The sequence below is a fragment of the Mya arenaria genome, chromosome 9, assembly GCF_026914265.1.
Source record: "Mya arenaria isolate MELC-2E11 chromosome 9, ASM2691426v1".
Classification (NCBI taxonomy): Eukaryota; Metazoa; Mollusca; class Bivalvia; order Myida; family Myidae; genus Mya; species Mya arenaria.
Genome location: NC_069130.1, coordinates 5,768,924 through 5,786,742, shown reverse-complemented (window position 1 = coordinate 5,786,742; position 17,819 = coordinate 5,768,924). Strand labels below are relative to the sequence as shown.

The following is a 17,819-nucleotide window of genomic DNA, read 5'->3' as shown; positions in this document are numbered from 1 at the left end:
AATGTTACTGGAAATTGCACAATCAATTGTCACCTATGAATCATTTTGCACGTACATATGGGTGAAAGTTTTCCATCATATACCGGATTTTCCTGATCCAGAGGGGTCGTTTTTCCAAATCGTGTAAATCCGTTGAGTTTTTCAGAGGGGGTTAGGGGGTTTGACCCAATTCCTCCTCCGAATTTCGATCATATTTTGCAGAGGTCAACAATAAGTCCGATTTCTCAACCTCCATTTTTGCGATCCAGCAGGTGCCCGCTTGAGCAAGTGCTCGTTTTTATTTCAAAAACGGAGATAGCCGATCTTTTTGTTCGATTACGGGGAACAGACTCGGTGTGCGATCTACATTCATCGGGATTCGCCGAATCGTAATTCCGACAAACGAGGTCGAGAAAAACCCTATACGTCATTCATGTGAAAGGATACTTTTGATTGGCTTACTCGATTTTGCCCTCCAATAAAATAGCGTGTCCTTTATGATTTAAGGACCGCATATAAAGATGGCCGACATTGTTATTATTAACAACTGTCATTCAATGCAGACGATTGTTTATCAAACAGAATAGTTCTGAAAATTCGGGTTATAATACGAAGGACTTAGAAAAGGAAGTAAAAACGTGGAGGTGGGAATGTTTGTCTGAGGTTGACAAAAACGGTGATAGCTGGGGAAATCATTCTGCGGATTGTAATCATTTGGCGAAGAAATCATGTGTAAAAACCAATCAGGTAAATACAATGTATTAATTATAGTTTGTTGTGGAGAATAAAATTTTCCTAATGAATCATTGCTTTTCGGTTACAGCAATCATTTTAAAAGCCATTTCCTGACAATTGCTCTAAGTGGTGAAGTAAAGGTCTTAAATGACTGACATGACACTTACCATGTAAACATCATGTAAACATGGCGCAGTATGAAATGCATACAACAAAGAAATAGAGTAATGCATACAACATAGGCAAAGAAGGGTTTTCACATTTGCATACAACATACACAAAGAAGGATGTTGAGAAACGCATACAATATAGAATATGAACAAAAATATTGACATTGAAATATAATTGTTTAAATCAATAAATTAGTATGTTTATGAGATTAGTCAAGTGAAAAATAGCTTATTCACTTTATTTTTGAATTTTGCTTTTAAAACTAAAACATAATTGATTTGTTTTTCAAACTTCTTGTTTTGTTTGAATAGGGAAAAGAACCTTATATGAAATCATTAAAATTGGTTTAATAGCTTGAAGGAAACAAAAAGTTTATGAAAACTTTGCAATTGGATGAAATAAAGATTGTATTCATTGTGTATACTATATAAGCACATTTATGAAACAGAAACATATCATGTCACACTGCATGATTACAATACATCAGATATAAAATAAATAGATATAAATAATTTCTCATAAGTATAGTAAAGCACTTGGTACTTGATAAAAGACATACATGTATTTTCAAGAATTATTGTAAATTACATGTAACAATTATAAATTGTATCCAAAATGAACAACACATTTGCATAAATATATTATATAAAAAATGATGAATACAACAGAGAAGCATGTGGGATGTAAAGAGTTTACACATGATAAATGTACATTTATTTGTTTACTATACTGAGTAATTTTTTACTTAAATATTGCATGAAAAACATAGAAATTCTTTAGTGGTTGTTGAATTATCTGAAGGTGTGTTAACACAATATTTGTTGGTCTTGACGGGTGTGGTGAATTTGACATGCAGGCGAAATTGTTGGGTCCATTTTAAAATTATATTTCCACCGTTCTTCATCCTCATCGAAAAGTGGGAGACATTATATAGTATTACGTACTAAGTAAATGTTTTCTATATAAAATATGTGCTGCTTCCATATGTTTTAAAGAAAGCTTTTTGTAAAGTTTTTGTCATTAACAGTCAAATTAAGGTTGACCAGTAAGAAACATTCCTGAAACTGGTTCATTATAATTTCTTATGTTTTCAAGATATACAAAGCTGTCACATTTTTCTTTTTCTGGTAATGGTTCTATTTAAGGGATTTTATGAATTCAATTTGCCTCAAACTTTAAATAAAAAAAATCTTTTTTTCCTGCTTTGGAGTCCTTGATGTTTAATGAGTAATTTTGGCGTTAATGCAGAGTAAAAAAAGGCTTTTTTGCTTTCCAGGAATTTTGTGTTTTAGTTTGGCGTTAAACTTAATGAGTTATCTAGATTTACAAAATCATCGAATTCAATAAAGATTGAGATCACTTATCCAATAAAATTAAAGGTCACTTGTCCAGTAAAATACCAGTTATTGGAGATTACTTATGTGTATTGTCTGCCATAAGGTGTCCAAATGACATAATCATGATTAATTAATGACATAATCATGATTCATTATATATTTTTCATTTGTCACCTAACACCTATCTTTATGGCATCCCTTAAATGAACGATGTGTGAATAAAGAACAAACAAACGATTGCATAGCACCTGCTATCATGGATAATAGGAGTATTGTCTCAGAATTCTGGGGAGTTTATAATAAGGAAGTCAATAAATGAAATCAAAGGATTGTCACAAGACAGCATATAGGTCAATAAAGATTAAGATCAATACACAGAAGCTGAGTAAGATACACAGATCAGAAGAAGATAAAGTCAATAAACGAAATAAAAGTTTCTACAGATTCTACACATATGGGAAACACACAACTTTACGATTTTGAATCATTCATTTTAAATTGCTCCAGAAAATCGTATATTTGTTATTTCTCAACTCATTTTATTGGAAAGAAAACACTATAACACGATTTATCCAAGGACTTTGTCTTTACTTTCCCCGATTTCAAAGTCTTCATAAAAGAAATAATAAATTGTTTCTTTATAAATCTAGATTTAAACCATTAAACCAATTTTAATGATTTGAAATAAGTTTCTTTTCCCTATTCAAACAAAACAAGAAGTTTAAAAAACAATCAATTAGGTTTTTTTTCTAAAAGCAAAATTAAAAAATCAAGTGAATTAACTATTTTTCACTTGACTAAACTCATAAACATAATAATCTGATTTAAACAATAAAATTTCAATGTCAATATTTTTGTTCTTATTCTATGTTGTATGCGTTTCTCAACATCCTTCTTTGTGTATGTTGTATGCAAATGTGAAAACCCTTCTTTGCCTATGTTGTATGCGTTACACTATTTCTTTGTTGTATGCATTTCATACCACCCTGTAAACATACATGTATTAAATCTGGTAAACAAAAACTAAAACATTCGTAAACAAATAATTTCAGGTTCTTCCTGTGTCCTCCAAAGCATCAAAGAGGACTTAGTCTATCCAAGATCGGGTTGCAAGTGTCAGGGCAATCACAACAGCATTCATGATCGAGTGAATACTGTTTATCATTCAGTATTGCAGAAGACATGTTGAACCTTGCCAAAACTCTGATTAGACAAAAAGGCGTTAGAAAAAAACGTGGATGAAGGGTTCTGGGGAAAGGTTTTCAAACTTGAGAGCTTCAACCAACAAGATATCCAGCATTGAAAAGACTGGCTTCGTCATCGTTGACAGTATTTAGCTTGCCATTGGTTGAATCTAGCTTCAACATCATGGATGACATTGTCGAGGACAGAGCATGCCTTACAGTTGAAAATTATGAGGCTATTGCCATCATAAAGACAACACTTAAGAAGAAAAAGGAAAAACTCACCACTATGAAGGTTGATGCAAGGATGAAATGTGCATGTATAAATGCCTACAGTGGATCCAGAGCATTTTTAGAAAAAAAAGCTGCTTAAGCAGAAGAATATGTAGGAAAAGCTTAATGCTTCCCTGCAGCTTCTCAAAACTGAAAAAGCAAAAAGGGTTGCAAAATTACACAGGCTGGCCAAACAGACGGTGCTTAAAGGAAAAGAAAAATGAAAGTGGTAACAACAGTCAGAATAAGTGGAAAAGAATCAAACTTGGTTGATTAATGGTTGTTAAAAGAGTGTTGACAAAAGTATCAGTTTGAAATATTATAAGTTTGTTTGGCCCAAATCTTAACTATTAGAAATAAATGAAGAAATTCTACCTTATATATATTTGTGGCTCGTACACGTGTTATGTTATCATATCAAAATTTAAAGGATTCACAAGTTGCTTGAATTTAGTATATAATAGGCTCACTATTATTGTAATGATTGTGTCTATGTATGACAATTATATATGTACAATTTATGCTTGTTGATACATTTCCTACCAAACGAATCAGTTTACAAATAAAATTCATTAATGGTATCATTTTCTTATATTAATATTTTATCTTTTTAATGGTGTAGAAAATATTATTTAGCCATACATTAGAGTAATTTAAGACAGGCTTCATTTTTATTTCATAGCCAGTTTGTACTCTGGAATGGCATTTTATACCCTTTTAATTCTTAAATCTCAAGACCCCCTGCCAGGGCTTTGCCCTGGACCCACCGGTGGCCCTGCGGCCCCCAGGCCCCCAGCAAAGTATTTCAGGTTTTTCGACATTTCCAACTTTCACCCATGATTATTAAATACTGTCCTTTACGGTTACAACCTCCCTCTTGATGTAAATGATGTTGTGATAATAAGTGTTGTGTGTTTCACTTAAAGTTCTTATTTTATTGATGTCACATACAACTTATGTTTGTCAGAAGAATTGAGGTATCTTATGTAAAATAATATGAATTCCTCTGACAAACATAAATATTTATGTGACTTTAACAAAAAAAGAACTGTCGTTTTTATTTGTTTTATTTTTATTGAAATCGAACGTAGAATTACCCATAGGGTAAAAAAGCACAATATGTGTGTTATATTGTGCTCGGTGTTTTTTACATATTCTTTCACGGCTCACATAACCCCTTTCAAATAATACCAAAACATAATGGGGTCACCAGGCATCCCAAAACAAAACAATATTGTATATTTAATACCTTAAGACGGTGTTGAGGCCCTCGGGTTGTCAGTAGAGTGTCTTACCACGTGACCACTAGACAACGGATGCCCCACTGGTGCTGCGAATGGGCGCTTCTCTTAAACAACAACAACACCATTAAAACATACTGTAGCAATGATTGTCATGCGTTTATTGCATAGTTCAATTGGTAATCTATTCTGTATCAGTTTATGATGCTACTATCTCAAAATTGGCGCATGTACCAAGGTTGATGGATACAAATAATCGATTAAATTTTGGTACCACACTGTTAACTACAAAGGTAGATTACTGCGTAGGTGCTTCAAAGATTTAATCGATTCGTTTGGTGTATAGAATGAAGTAGGCGACATTTAAGAACCAAAGACGTAAGAAATAAGTTATTTTAACTATTCTTTCTTTCGACAAAAATGATTTTTATGAACATACATACGGGTGAGATGACTATCTTTAAAAGGAACTCATTTTGTTTAAAAGTTGTACTAAAGTTTAAATATATTAAAATAGCAATATGTTTTCGCGACATCAAATAACCAATTGCATAAGATTTAGGAGGCAAGTCATGTTTAATAAATGGCATTAGAAGTTACTTAAGATTATTTATTTATTTGTACACTATAAAAGTGTAGAAATACAAGGCTAGATTTCTGAATTAGCTGATTACAAAAAGGACAGACAAAAACGATTGTGGTCCCATTTCCCGACCGACCATTGGGAAGGTAGTCCTCGGGTTAGTCATTGTCCAGGCAAACGTCATTAAAAAAGAGAAGCCTGGACGGCATTTTAGAATGACTAGTTCTCTTTGGTATATGTGTGTATATATCGTCATAGTCCCTAAAATCGTGACCAACCTCGATTCTCAGCCATCTTTGTTTTTACCTGGTTGTCACAAGATTTGCGAGTATCTGCAAGGCTATGACGTCATTTTTACTATGAGTAGATGCTTTCAAATTGCGAAAAATGTCTTATAAACATTTAATTCACTTCAAGCAAGTGTTAACACTGCAAACAACATAGTTTTACTAATCCCAATTTAATACTTTCAAACCAACCATACTTTCCACAAAACATCCTTAAAAAGTAGCTGGATTGGTTTGTCTGCTGTGTATACAGTACACTGAACAAGTTAGACCCACTTTCCTCGCTCACTCCGACGGAAAGTCGATGATTGGGGACTTCCTCCAAGGGTAAAACTGTTGCCCTCGCTTAAATCTTCCGAGTTGCTGATTTACCGCTGAATTTAATATGAATGATAGCGTTGAAAATCGTCCGATTTTATGACCCCGCGGCAGAACTCCGTGTCTAATCAGATCAGCAAGAAATTGTCTTGTTCAGAAATTATTTGTTTTTATGCTTGTGTACATTGTTAATTGTACAAGATTCTTACCAGTGTTTAATTTGTATTTGTGTCCGTAAACGCCAATTGAATATTGTCTTGACTAGTTAATAGTAAACTTCCAATCATTGCAATCAATACAATATAGAATATACTATTTATTATTGGTGGTTAAAAATAGCTATGACGTTTTAGGGATTTTTCCACAGAAAACGATGCAAGAAGGCCTTCAACCATGCGCTCTGAACTTTGAACGCGTGTTTGACCTCCTGATTTTCCGAAATGTGTAATAAATAACCTAGCCTTTTTCGGGTGAAATGTGTTTATCAATGTATTCAGTATTCATGTCGGCTCCAGTAATAATAGCAATTTACTGGAGCCGACATGATAGGTTAAAATTTTGAATAAAACAAAAAACTTAATGGTAGATTCTTATTAAGTGTCCGAGGAACGGAAAGTGGATCTAACTCTTTGAGTGTACTGTACATTTTATCAAAGACGGTCATGTGACATAAATGCTTGTAGTAAGGCAAAGCAAAATTATAATATGTGTTTACATGAGCTATAGTCTTAGTGTCGAAATAAAGAAATTATTGAATGTTAATTTCTGTTTTAAGCAGTGATAAAGCAACACAGGATTTATTTTCCAACTGCCCTTAAACATGCTTATGTCCAAAATGATTAGAGATAAAGGCACTTATGTTCTTAAGTCATCTAGAATGTTTAGGGACATGATCTTAAGTCATCTAGAATGTTCAGTGTCCCTTAAAATACACTTAAAGAGACAGTTTTGTCTTGGGGTTAAATTAAACTATCCCCCACTAAGAGTATAATGTTTATGTGTACAAAATACTGTAAATATTTTATTACAAGTTGACATCTTGAAATTAACATTTTTGAAGAAACAATTGATTAAAATAGTGTTTGCCTAATTAAAAAACGTGCTAACCTAGATTACGTCAGAGCTCATGAATAAAGGTACTAGAATGAAGATGGCAGCCTAGTTTCAGTGTCTGTGCTCTGTTGACAATATTTACGTGAACTTTTGACCTGTTGTGCTTAAATACTTGTGCAAATATGGATGAATATATGGCATGTCTGATAAAACTAAAAGTACTTAAATTACTTCATTGTTTTGTTCAACTTTATAATTTTTTATTAATTCCTTACATCCGCGAATCATAGTTAGTCGAGGATACACTTATTAGTAATACGCATTTTCAGAAATCTTATCTCAGTAAAACATTTAGCCTGTAAATTTTTCGGTGAAATTAGCGGGTAGTTGGTTTGTCGAGTAATGTGTTTTTTGCATTTCGGGTTTGAAATTGCATTTATTTTCGGTAAAAGTGTACATTTTTTTAAAGATTGGTATCAACTTTACAAGGAAAGTCCAAAAGTGTAGAGTTTGGTTGTGATTTGACCAAGTTATGGCCTCTTAAGCAGGGTCAACTCTGATCTCAGCAAATATGGGGAAATACAGGGGCAAGTCGTCACCTTTTACAAAGATTATAGAATAAAAATTCAATATATGTTTGTATGTTATCATTAGCAACAGTTCCCCCATCATTATTAATAAGTCTGGGATTTTTTTTTAAATGAGGTGGGGGAGGGGCGTGGTCAAAGGAGTGTGTCAAAACAACACACCCTGCCCCTGTGATAAAAACAGCTAAATTACCCTTAAATGTAATTTCATATAAGATTCTTTCACAAAAAGTAAATATCCAAAAAATAAATATGCCTTTTTTTATTCCTTTAATACTGTCATAACAACAGTATGTGCATGAAACAGACAACAGTTTGGAATGCTGTTCACATATGCAAAACTGTTTTCTGTTTCATTTAAAGTGTTTGACAGCATTTCAAATAAGTCATTTTCATATTTCATTTTTCCAAGTTTCTTTTGGTAAACAATATCCCTGGCTCCAATATCACGAAAATACTCAAGTCCAATCTCATCTGATTTGATGAAATTACCACATCATATGATTCAAAATAATAAATGTTTTACCCTTTTTAAAATCGCATTCTCTCATTCATTATGTTGATAAAAAATTCAATGTTTTATAGAAAAAAAGATGTTTATTAACGCTGCCAATCACAGGTGTAGTTTTCCACTGTGTCATGAATAGCACGAGGCCAAGAATGGAAATTCCCCTAAGTCATCCATGCGTCTATCATCAAATAGTTAAATTCAGTGCACTTCAGCATTTAATTTTGATTAAACACAATAGAAATTATATATAGATGAGAATATAATGATTAATTCACTGAAGCTGCATGCATGTCCAGCATAGTTCCGGTCATAAAACAGGACAGTCTGGCTTTTGGCAAATTTGCAAGCGTCTGAATGATCAAGCTGGATTATTCATACTGGAAATATTTGTCAACAGCTTCTTTATCAGAAATGTTTGCTTTTGTACAAAAGGGTCATGAATGTTAAACAGACAGTCCCTGGACTCTATCACTTTGCTGGATGACACGGGGTATTCCTGCCATATTTCTGTGTATTTTACACTGGAACATCAATCGGTTGCTTTTTAATCTGGAGATATTATTTTTTTGATGGGGTTAAAAATTAACATACACATGTTCTAAGAAATCCTGGACTGAATCCTTGCAATTTTGACCAATTTTTGACCAATTGTTTAAATCAAATTATATAAGTTCAAAGGAATAGTACAAGTCCATCTACAAACTGCTTTCGTTTCAATCCGATTCGATATATTAATGCAAATATCTAAATTGTATTTAATGTGTATGTCAAATATTATTATTATATACATTTATATAGATATATATGTTGAATAAAATATGTTTAAACTAAACTGCATTTTCAAATGAAATAAAATCTATGTGCTAAAGGGTTAGAAAGGTACATGTAAAACCTGTTATTTAGTAGATTTTATGGTTATTTCTTTGCAATTACATTGTAAAATATTAGTTTAACCTATTATAATCTATTTCAAGCATCAAATACTTATCTAAATACAATTGTATTATTATTTTTCACTTTCCCCCCTCCCCCGCTTTTTTTTTTACAAACCCGTTTAGACATTTAGCATTTAGGGATATAAGAGAAAACTGTTATAAACGTTTATTAATTTAGACTCCCTGTCCCACTATGAACGAAACTATATAATAATATAATTTATGCCTTTTGGGAATGTTTGCATTCTGAGTATTATAATACAAATTCAATGTAAATGGAAATTTTAATATATCGACAAAACATTGAGGTTGATTCATTGAGGTTGATTTTAAACGTTGAAAAATGTTAAAAGTTTAATTCATTCATTTGTGAATCTTGATCTTACCCAGTAAAATGTATTTTCGAAAAATAACATGTTTTCTCTACCCCATAACATGAATCACAACACATTTTTGTTTGGCCAAAATGTCCACAAAATGATTTTGTTTTACCGGTAAAAAGGGTTGGACATAAATAAACAGGTTGGTGACCCTTAATCGCCAAAATATTGCCTGGTCAAGCAATATAATTTACCAAACCAAATATTTGAAAAAAAAAGTGAATGAGCTACATGTAGCCATACTTCATTATTAAGGTTTAAATTTACATTTTATGTTTTTAATTTCCTTGATTGGAACTTGTTTTCTTCAGACGGGACCCAAATTATGAAGTTATAATCTAAGTAACATTACACGCATTGATAACCCATAAGCAATAAACTTTTGGTGCAACCATGATAGATGTATTATGATGAAACATTCACGATGCCATGTTTATCGTTGACATAATTAATCATTGCAGTGAGAGCTCTCTGGGTTTGTGAATATGTCACATTCAAGCCTCGCTCCTCATCTGCATACAGAAGAGTGTAACAAGTATATCGACGCTTACAAAGACTGTCAAGCGGTAGGTGACTCTAGGATGCATTTTATTATTATCAAATAGGATTTATAGGATGAACAAAGTCATGTTTCAGATATGGTTTAGCGTCAAAATATCAGTTATGGTTTAGTGTCAAAGTTTCAAAAGAGGTTGAGTGTCAATGTTTCAAATGAGATTTAGTGTCAAAGTTTCAAAAGAGGTTGAGTGTCAATGTTTCAAATGAGATTTAGTGTCAAAGTTTCAAATGAGGTTAAGTGTTAATGTTTCAGATGAGGTTTAGTGTCAAAGTTTCAAATGAGGTTGAGTGTCAATGTTTCAGATGAGGTTTAGTGTCAAAGTTTCAAATGAGGTTGAGTGTCAATGTTTCAAATGAGATTTAGTGTCAAAGTTTCAAATGAGGTTTAAGTGTTGAAGTTTTAAATGAGGTTAAGTGTCAAACCTTCAAATGAGGTAATTTGTTTAGTGTTGAAGTTTCAAATGAGGTTTAGTGTCGAAGTTTCAGATGTGGTTGACTGTCAAAGTTTCAAATGAAGTTTAGTGTCAAGTTTGAGATGAGGTTTAGTGTCGAAGTTTGAGATGAGATTAAGGGTCATAGTTTGAGATGAGGTTTAGTTGAGGTGAGGTTTAGTGTCAAAGTTTGAGATGAGGTTTAGTGTAAAAATTTACGATGCTGTTTAGGGTCAATTAAAAGTTTCAATTGAAGTTAAGTGTAAAGTTTAAGATGAGGTTAAGTGTAGAAGTTTTAGATAAGATTAAGTGTCAAAGTTTGAGATGAAGGTTAGTTTCAAAGTTTGGTATGACGTTAAGTGTTAAGTTTGAGATGAGGTTTAGTGTCAAAGTTTCAGATGAAGGTTAGTTTTAAAGTTTGTGATGAGGTTTAATGTCAAGTTTGAGATAAGGTTTAGTGTCGAAGTTTTAGATGAGGTTTAGTGTCAAAGTTTGAGATGAGGTTTAGTGTCAAAGTTTGAGATGAGGTTTATAGTGTCGAAGTTTGAGATGAGGTTTATAGTTTCAAAGTTTGAGATGAGGTTTAGTGTCAAAGTTTGAGATGAGGTTAAGTGTCGAAGTTTAAGATGAGGTTTAGTGTCGAAGTTTGAGATGAGGTTTAGTGTCGAAGTTTCAAATGAGGTTTAGTGTCGAAGTTTCAAATGAGATTTAGTGTCAAAGTTGTAAATGAGATATAGTGTCAAAATTTGCGATGATGTTTAAGGTCAAAGTTTCAAATGAAGTTCAGTGTAAAGTTTAAGATTAGGTTTAGTGTCGAAGTTTGAGATAAGATTTAGTGTTAAAGTTTGAGATGAGGTTTAGCGTCAAAGTTTGAGATGAAGGTGAGGTTTAGTGTCAAATATTGAGATAAGGTTTAGTGTAAAAAATTGAGGTGAGGTTTTGTCAAAGTTTGAGATAAGGTTTAGTGTCAAAGTTTGAGATGAGGTTTAGTGTCGAAGTTCAAGATGAAGTTAGTGTCAAACTTATAATGGGTCTAGTTTAAAAAAGAATTTCATTTTGATTTAAACTTTAAAGATTTACAACAGTTGTGAATCAAGTTTGTGAATCAAGTTTGTGAATCAATTTATTTCAATAGTATATTAATAACTCACTTTGGCAATATATTTTATACAAGAGGGTGTTCTTATGTCTTGTTTGTGCTTTACGAAAGGGCATTGAACCTTGTATAAATTTTACATATTGCAACATGTATAGAGTATGTGTTACTTTATCTGACAGTGGCTTCCGAGTTTTTGTTTGCGTTGTCATCTGCATCAAAGTTATTTTCTGATAAATATCTTTTGAATGGCTTGTGTTTTGCTTTATAAATGCTTAATACATACAGTGGTCAAGGTAAGTAGAAAACAACTGTTGGGGTCAGTAGGTCAAAGGTCAAGGTTGTAGTGCCCTTAACAAGAAAATTGATTTACAATCAGTATCTTTATAATGAGTACATGTAGTTGTAGAGTCCTCAAACTTTGTATGCACATTGGCCATGGTCAGTTCACAACCCCTATTAATTTTGGTGTGAAATGTCAAGTTGTGGTGACCTTTACTAGAACATACCAGTGCATGTATTTTGACTTGCAATGTCAGATGTTGGTTTTTAAGGTGTTCTTGTCAAGACTCTGCCATCAGTGATGTCTGATTAATGAACTTGATTGGCATAACTTTAAAAAAAAGGATACACAAGTAATTGATACCAAATACTTTTTCTTTCAGGACTTGTGGAAAAAGTTCACCAACAAATGCTCTCCACAATTTGAGTGCATGAGGAAGTGCTTAAGGAGAGAAGTGAGTGCTTTATGTAGTTGGTTTAAAATGAATATATATTTGGAAAAGAACATTCAGAACTCTTGCAGGTAAAGAACAAATATCAAAATATGGGATTGAATAACAAATTTTAAAACGCCATCATATGCTGCTTTGAATAAGTCTTAAGAATGAGGCTATTTGATACTGAAACCTGGATTGTACTAGTAAACAGGCAGACTGGCTGAGTGCTTGTACCGGTATACAGGCAGACTTGCTGAATGCTTGTACCGGTAAACAGGCAGACCGGCTGAAAGCTTGTACCAGTAAACAGGCAGACTGGCTGAATGCTTGTACCGATTTACAGGCAGACCGGCTGAAAGCTCGTACCGGTAAACAGGCACACTGGCTGAATGCTTGTACCGGTATACAGGCAGACTGGCTGAATGCTTGTACCGGTAAACAGACAGACTGGCTGAATGCTTGTACCGATTTACAGGCAGACTGGCTGAATGCTTGTACCGGTATACAGACAGACAGGCTGAATGCTTGTACCGGTATACAGGCAGACTTGCTGAATGCTTGTATTGGTAAACAGGAAGACCGGCTGAAAGCTTGTACCGGTATACAGGCAGAATGGCTGAATGCTTGTACCGGTAAACAGACAGATTGGCTGAATGCTTGTACCAGTATACAGGCAGACTTGCTGAATGCTTGTACGTGTTAACAGGCAGACTTGCTGAATGCTTGTATTGATAAACAGGAAGACCGGCTGAAAGCTTGTACCGGTAAACAGGAATACCATCTGAATGCTTGTACCGGTAAACAGGCAGACTGGCTAAATGCTTGTACCGGTAAACAGGCAGACTGGCTGAATGCTTGTACTGGTAAACAGGCAGACTGGCTGAATGCGTGTACCATTATACAGGCAGACTGACTGAATGCTTGTACCATTATACAGGCAGACTGGCTAAATGCTTGTACCAGTATACAGGCAGAATGGCTGAAAGCTTGTACCGGTATACAGGCAGACTGGTTGAAAGCTTGCACCAGTATACAGGCAGACTGACTGAATTCTTGTACCGATTTACAGGCAGACTGGCTGAATGTGTGTATCGGTATACAGGCAGACTGGCTGATTGCTTGTACTGGTATACAGGCAGTCTGGCTGAATGCTTGTACCGGTAAACAGACAGACTTGCCGAATGCTTGTGCAGTTCAACAGGCAGACTGGATGAAAGCTTGTACCATTTTACAGGCAGACAGCTTGTACCGGTATACAGGCAGACTGGCTGAAAGCTTGTACTGGTATACAGACAGACTGACTGAATACTTGTACCGGTATACAGGCAGACTGGATGAATGCTTGTACGGGTTTACAGGCAGACTGGCTGAATGATTGTACCGGTAAACAGGTAGACTGGCTGAATGCTTGTACCGTCTTACAGGCAGACTGGCTGAATCTAGTACCTGTACATAGGCAGACTGGCTAAATGCTTGTTCAGGTAAACAGACAGACTGGCTGAATGCTTGTACTTGTAAACAGGCAGACTGGCTGAATGCTTGTACCGGTATACAGGCAGACTGGCTATATGCTTGTACCGGTTTTCAGGCAGACTGGCTGAAAGCTTGTACCGGTATACAGGCAGACTGGCTGAATGCTTGAACCGGTAAACAGACAGACTTGCTGAATGCTTGTACCGTTCAACAGGCAGACTGGATGAAAGCTTGTACCATTTTACAGGCAGACAGCTTGTACCGGTATACAGGCAGAATGGCTGAAAGCTTGTACCTGTTTACAGGCAGACTGGCTATATGCTTGTACCGGTTTTCAGGCAGACTGGCTGAAAGCTTGTACTGGTATACAGACAGACTGACTGAATACTTGTACCGGTATACAGGCAGACTGGATGAATGCTTGTACGGGTTTACAGGCAGACTGGCTGAATGATTGTACCGGTAAACAGGTAGACTGGCTGAATGCTTGTACCGTCTTACAGGCAGACTGGCTGAATCTAGTACCTGTACATAGGCAGACTGGCTAAATGCTTGTTCAGGTAAACAGACAGACTGGCTGAATGCTTGTACTTGTAAACAGGCAGACTGGCTGAATGCTTGTACCGGTATACAGGCAGACTGGCTATATGCTTGTACCGGTTTTCAGGCAGACTGGCTGAAAGCTTGTACCGGTATACAGGCAGACTGGCTGAATGCTTGAACCGGTAAACAGACAGACTTGCTGAATGCTTGTACCGTTCAACAGGCAGACTGGATGAAAGCTTGTACCATTTTACAGGCAGACAGCTTGTACCGGTATACAGGCAGAATGGCTGAAAGCTTGTACCTGTTTACAGGCAGACTGGCTATATGCTTGTACCGGTTTTCAGGCAGACTGGCTGAAAGCTTGTACTGGTATACAGACAGACTGACTGAATACTTGTACCGGTATACAGGCAGACTGGATGAATGCTTGTACGGGTTTACAGGCAGACTGGCTGAATGCTTGTTCCGGTAAACAGACAGACTGGCTGAATGCTTGATCAAGTAAATAAACAGTCTGGCTGAAAGCTTGTACTGGAATACAGGCAGAATGGCTGAATGCTTGTACCAGTAAACAGACAGACTGGCTGAATGCTTGTACAGGTGAATAGACAGACTGGCTGAATGCTTGTACCTGTATACAGGCAGAATGGCTGAATGCTTGTACCAGTAAACAGGCAGACTGGCTGAATGCTTGTACCTGTACACAGGCAGACTGGCTGAATGCTTGTACCGGTATACAGGCAGAATGGCTGAATGCTTGTACCGATAAACAGACAGACTGGCTGAATGCTTGTACCTGTAAACAGGCAGGCTGGCTGAATGCTTGAACCGGTACACATGCAGGCTGGCTGAATGCTTGTACCTGTACACAGGCAGAGTGGCTGAATGCTTGTACTGGTAAACAGACAGACTGGCTGAATGCTTGTACCGGTAAACAGACAGACTGGCTGAATGCTTGTACCGGTAAACAGGCAGACTGGCTCTATGCTTGTTCGGTATACAGACAGAGTGGTTGATTTCTTAAATGTATAATTGCTTCCAATGTATTATTAAGAAACTGTTCAATTATTTAAATGAATATTATTAATTAATTTTTGATTGATTAATAATTAATAAATTAATAAATAACCATTCTATTTTAGCGTGAATTCAAAAGGAAGAACCACAAGCTGCGTATCCATGCTACAGATTCATTCCAGGGCCCAAAAAGTCAATAGTGTTATAGTTTAAACTGTTAGTCAATATTTGTTATCATCAAAATTTAACCATGGCATCATCTGTGCAGCCGGAATTAACTGTTTCTCAACTTCCTCAGAAGAAATTTTATCGCCAAAGAGCCCACTCCAATCCAATGTCGGACCACAGTTTTGAGTATCCAGTCAGGCCATCAGATATGAACTGGCATGAATGTTATCCTGAATTTTTCAAGCCTAAGACGGATAATGATTGTCATGATGATATGAAAGATTCAATTGAGGGTGGCAATAAGTATCAGGTTGAGTTTGCTGATATTGGGTGTGGTTACGGTGGGCTGCTGGTTGATTTGTCTCCCTTGTTTCCGGACAAGCTTATGCTTGGACTTGAAATACGCGTAAAAGTATCCGACTATGTGAAGGATCGAATCAAGGCTCTCCGGGAACAGAATCCTGGAAAGTTTCAAAACATCGCATGTATACGGACCAATGCAATGAAATACCTCCCAAACTTCTTCGAAAAAGGTCAACTGTCCAAGATGTTTTTTCTCTTTCCTGACCCACATTTCAAGAAGACAAAACACAAGTGGAGAATCATCAGCACCACTCTACTCGCGGAGTACGCCTATATTCTCCGAGAGGGCGGTATTGTATACACCATCACCGATGTCAAGGACCTTCATGATTGGATGGTGGACCACTTCGTGAAGTTTCCACTGTTTAAGAGAATCGCTGATGAAGATCTGAAGGGGGACATTGTCGTTGAGAAACTGTTCACCAGTACAGAAGAAGGGCAAAAGGTCACACGTAACCATGGTGATAAATTCCTGGCTGTGTTTAGAAGAATCGCTGATCCAGCATTGAAACACTGAATAAATTGATGACGGAATATCATACCATTGAAATTTGAATTACTTTATGTACTGATAAATGCAATTATGCATTTATTATGTTAAAAGACCTATTTCAGCTTTTATACTCTTTTGTTCATATGGATCGTCTCTCTGTCTGGTAAAGTTTAAGTGTATTTTTGTTTTTAAGGGGTAGGGTTAGTTTTTGATGTTGCTCTTATCTAGTTTTTTTGTCATTGCATTTGCTCTATCTAATTTTTATCTATCTGAAGGAAAAAATGAAACATGAATTGCAACAGTGCACATGTAAATAATGTTTTTCTTGTGATTAAACATTTATGAAACTGACAATTATCTTTAGCTTCCTTGCTGTGTGTCTCAATGTAACATATAAGAGGTTTTGTGAAGATGCAAAATATTTGTTTGAAACCAAACTCACCTTTGGAAAGACTTGTCCACATACTAGCTGTCGAATACTTTTTTTCTTCCAGATTAGGATAATTATTTTTATGTTAAATAGGTTATTAGATTGAGGTATATCAGCAAGTGCGTGCCATTAGCAATTTGTGCCCCGGCTGTGACTTGACATTTATAATGAGACAAATATTCACAATATTAAAGCTACGGTGTCCTGTGCAAGACCCATGTCAGTAGGTCAACCTGCAAGGTCACATTATGTGGTCGTTAGTCAAAATTCACCGTATTTTGACTTGTCCGGGTTGTAACATGGTCATGCATTGGGAAGTTTTAATGTCTGGATACAAATGTGCAGCCAGCAACTCCCATGCAAAACCAATACCAGTAGGTCAAAAGTCAAGGTCACACTAATTGCTCATTGGTCAAAACTCTTTTTTAGGCTTGTTTTGGCGATAACAAGGCCACTGGAAGATTTGAAAAATGCTTAATTCACAATTGAAGGGGCACAATATAGGTTGATGAAAAAAAATACTGTTTAACTCGTTTGACTTTTATGAGCAAAACAAAAAAAAACATGATTCGTGTACAGTTAAAAAAAAGTATTTGCCATAATGAATGAAACAATTGATAGCTACGTGGCCACCATTTAGACAGTTAAAAAGGCGTCTCAATTAAAAGAAAATGGATGCATCCATCAAGTGTAACCTATATGGTTCCCCTTTGAAAGCTGCCGTGTCATATGCAACACCTATTGACTGTCAATCCAGGGGTCGCAGGTTTGATTCGCCGCCGGCCCACTAAAATATACTAATCGTCTTCCGGGAGGGACGTTAAATGGGGATCCCGTGTGACAGTGCTATAGCTCTGACCAGGGCTACATTCTATCGGTGCACTATGCTTCAAAAACGTAAAATTACCGGAGCACTCGCCGAGTGAGCAAGGCCCGAGTGCGAGTATAAAT

At 35.7% G+C, this 17,819-nt stretch overlaps 1 protein-coding gene across 2 annotated transcripts; it reads left to right on the top strand.

Annotated features, from left to right (window-relative positions):
* The first annotated feature begins 5,233 nt into the window (after window positions 1-5,233).
* LOC128202644 (tRNA (guanine-N(7)-)-methyltransferase-like) lies at window positions 5,234-16,785 on the top strand. 2 transcript variants are annotated; one of them, XM_052903654.1, is made up of 4 exons: window positions 5,234-5,298; window positions 10,036-10,140; window positions 12,325-12,396; window positions 15,540-16,785. In XM_052903654.1, exon 4 carries the CDS (start codon window positions 15,665-15,667, stop codon window positions 16,460-16,462), a length of 798 nt encoding a protein of 265 aa, XP_052759614.1. In that variant the 5' UTR covers window positions 5,234-5,298; window positions 10,036-10,140; window positions 12,325-12,396; window positions 15,540-15,664; the 3' UTR covers window positions 16,463-16,785. The 2 variants fall into 2 exon arrangements, with proteins under 2 accessions (XP_052759614.1, XP_052759615.1); XM_052903655.1 differs by lacking the exon at window positions 10,036-10,140 and having other exon boundaries at window positions 5,236-5,298.
* Window positions 16,786-17,819: the final 1,034 nt, after the last annotated feature.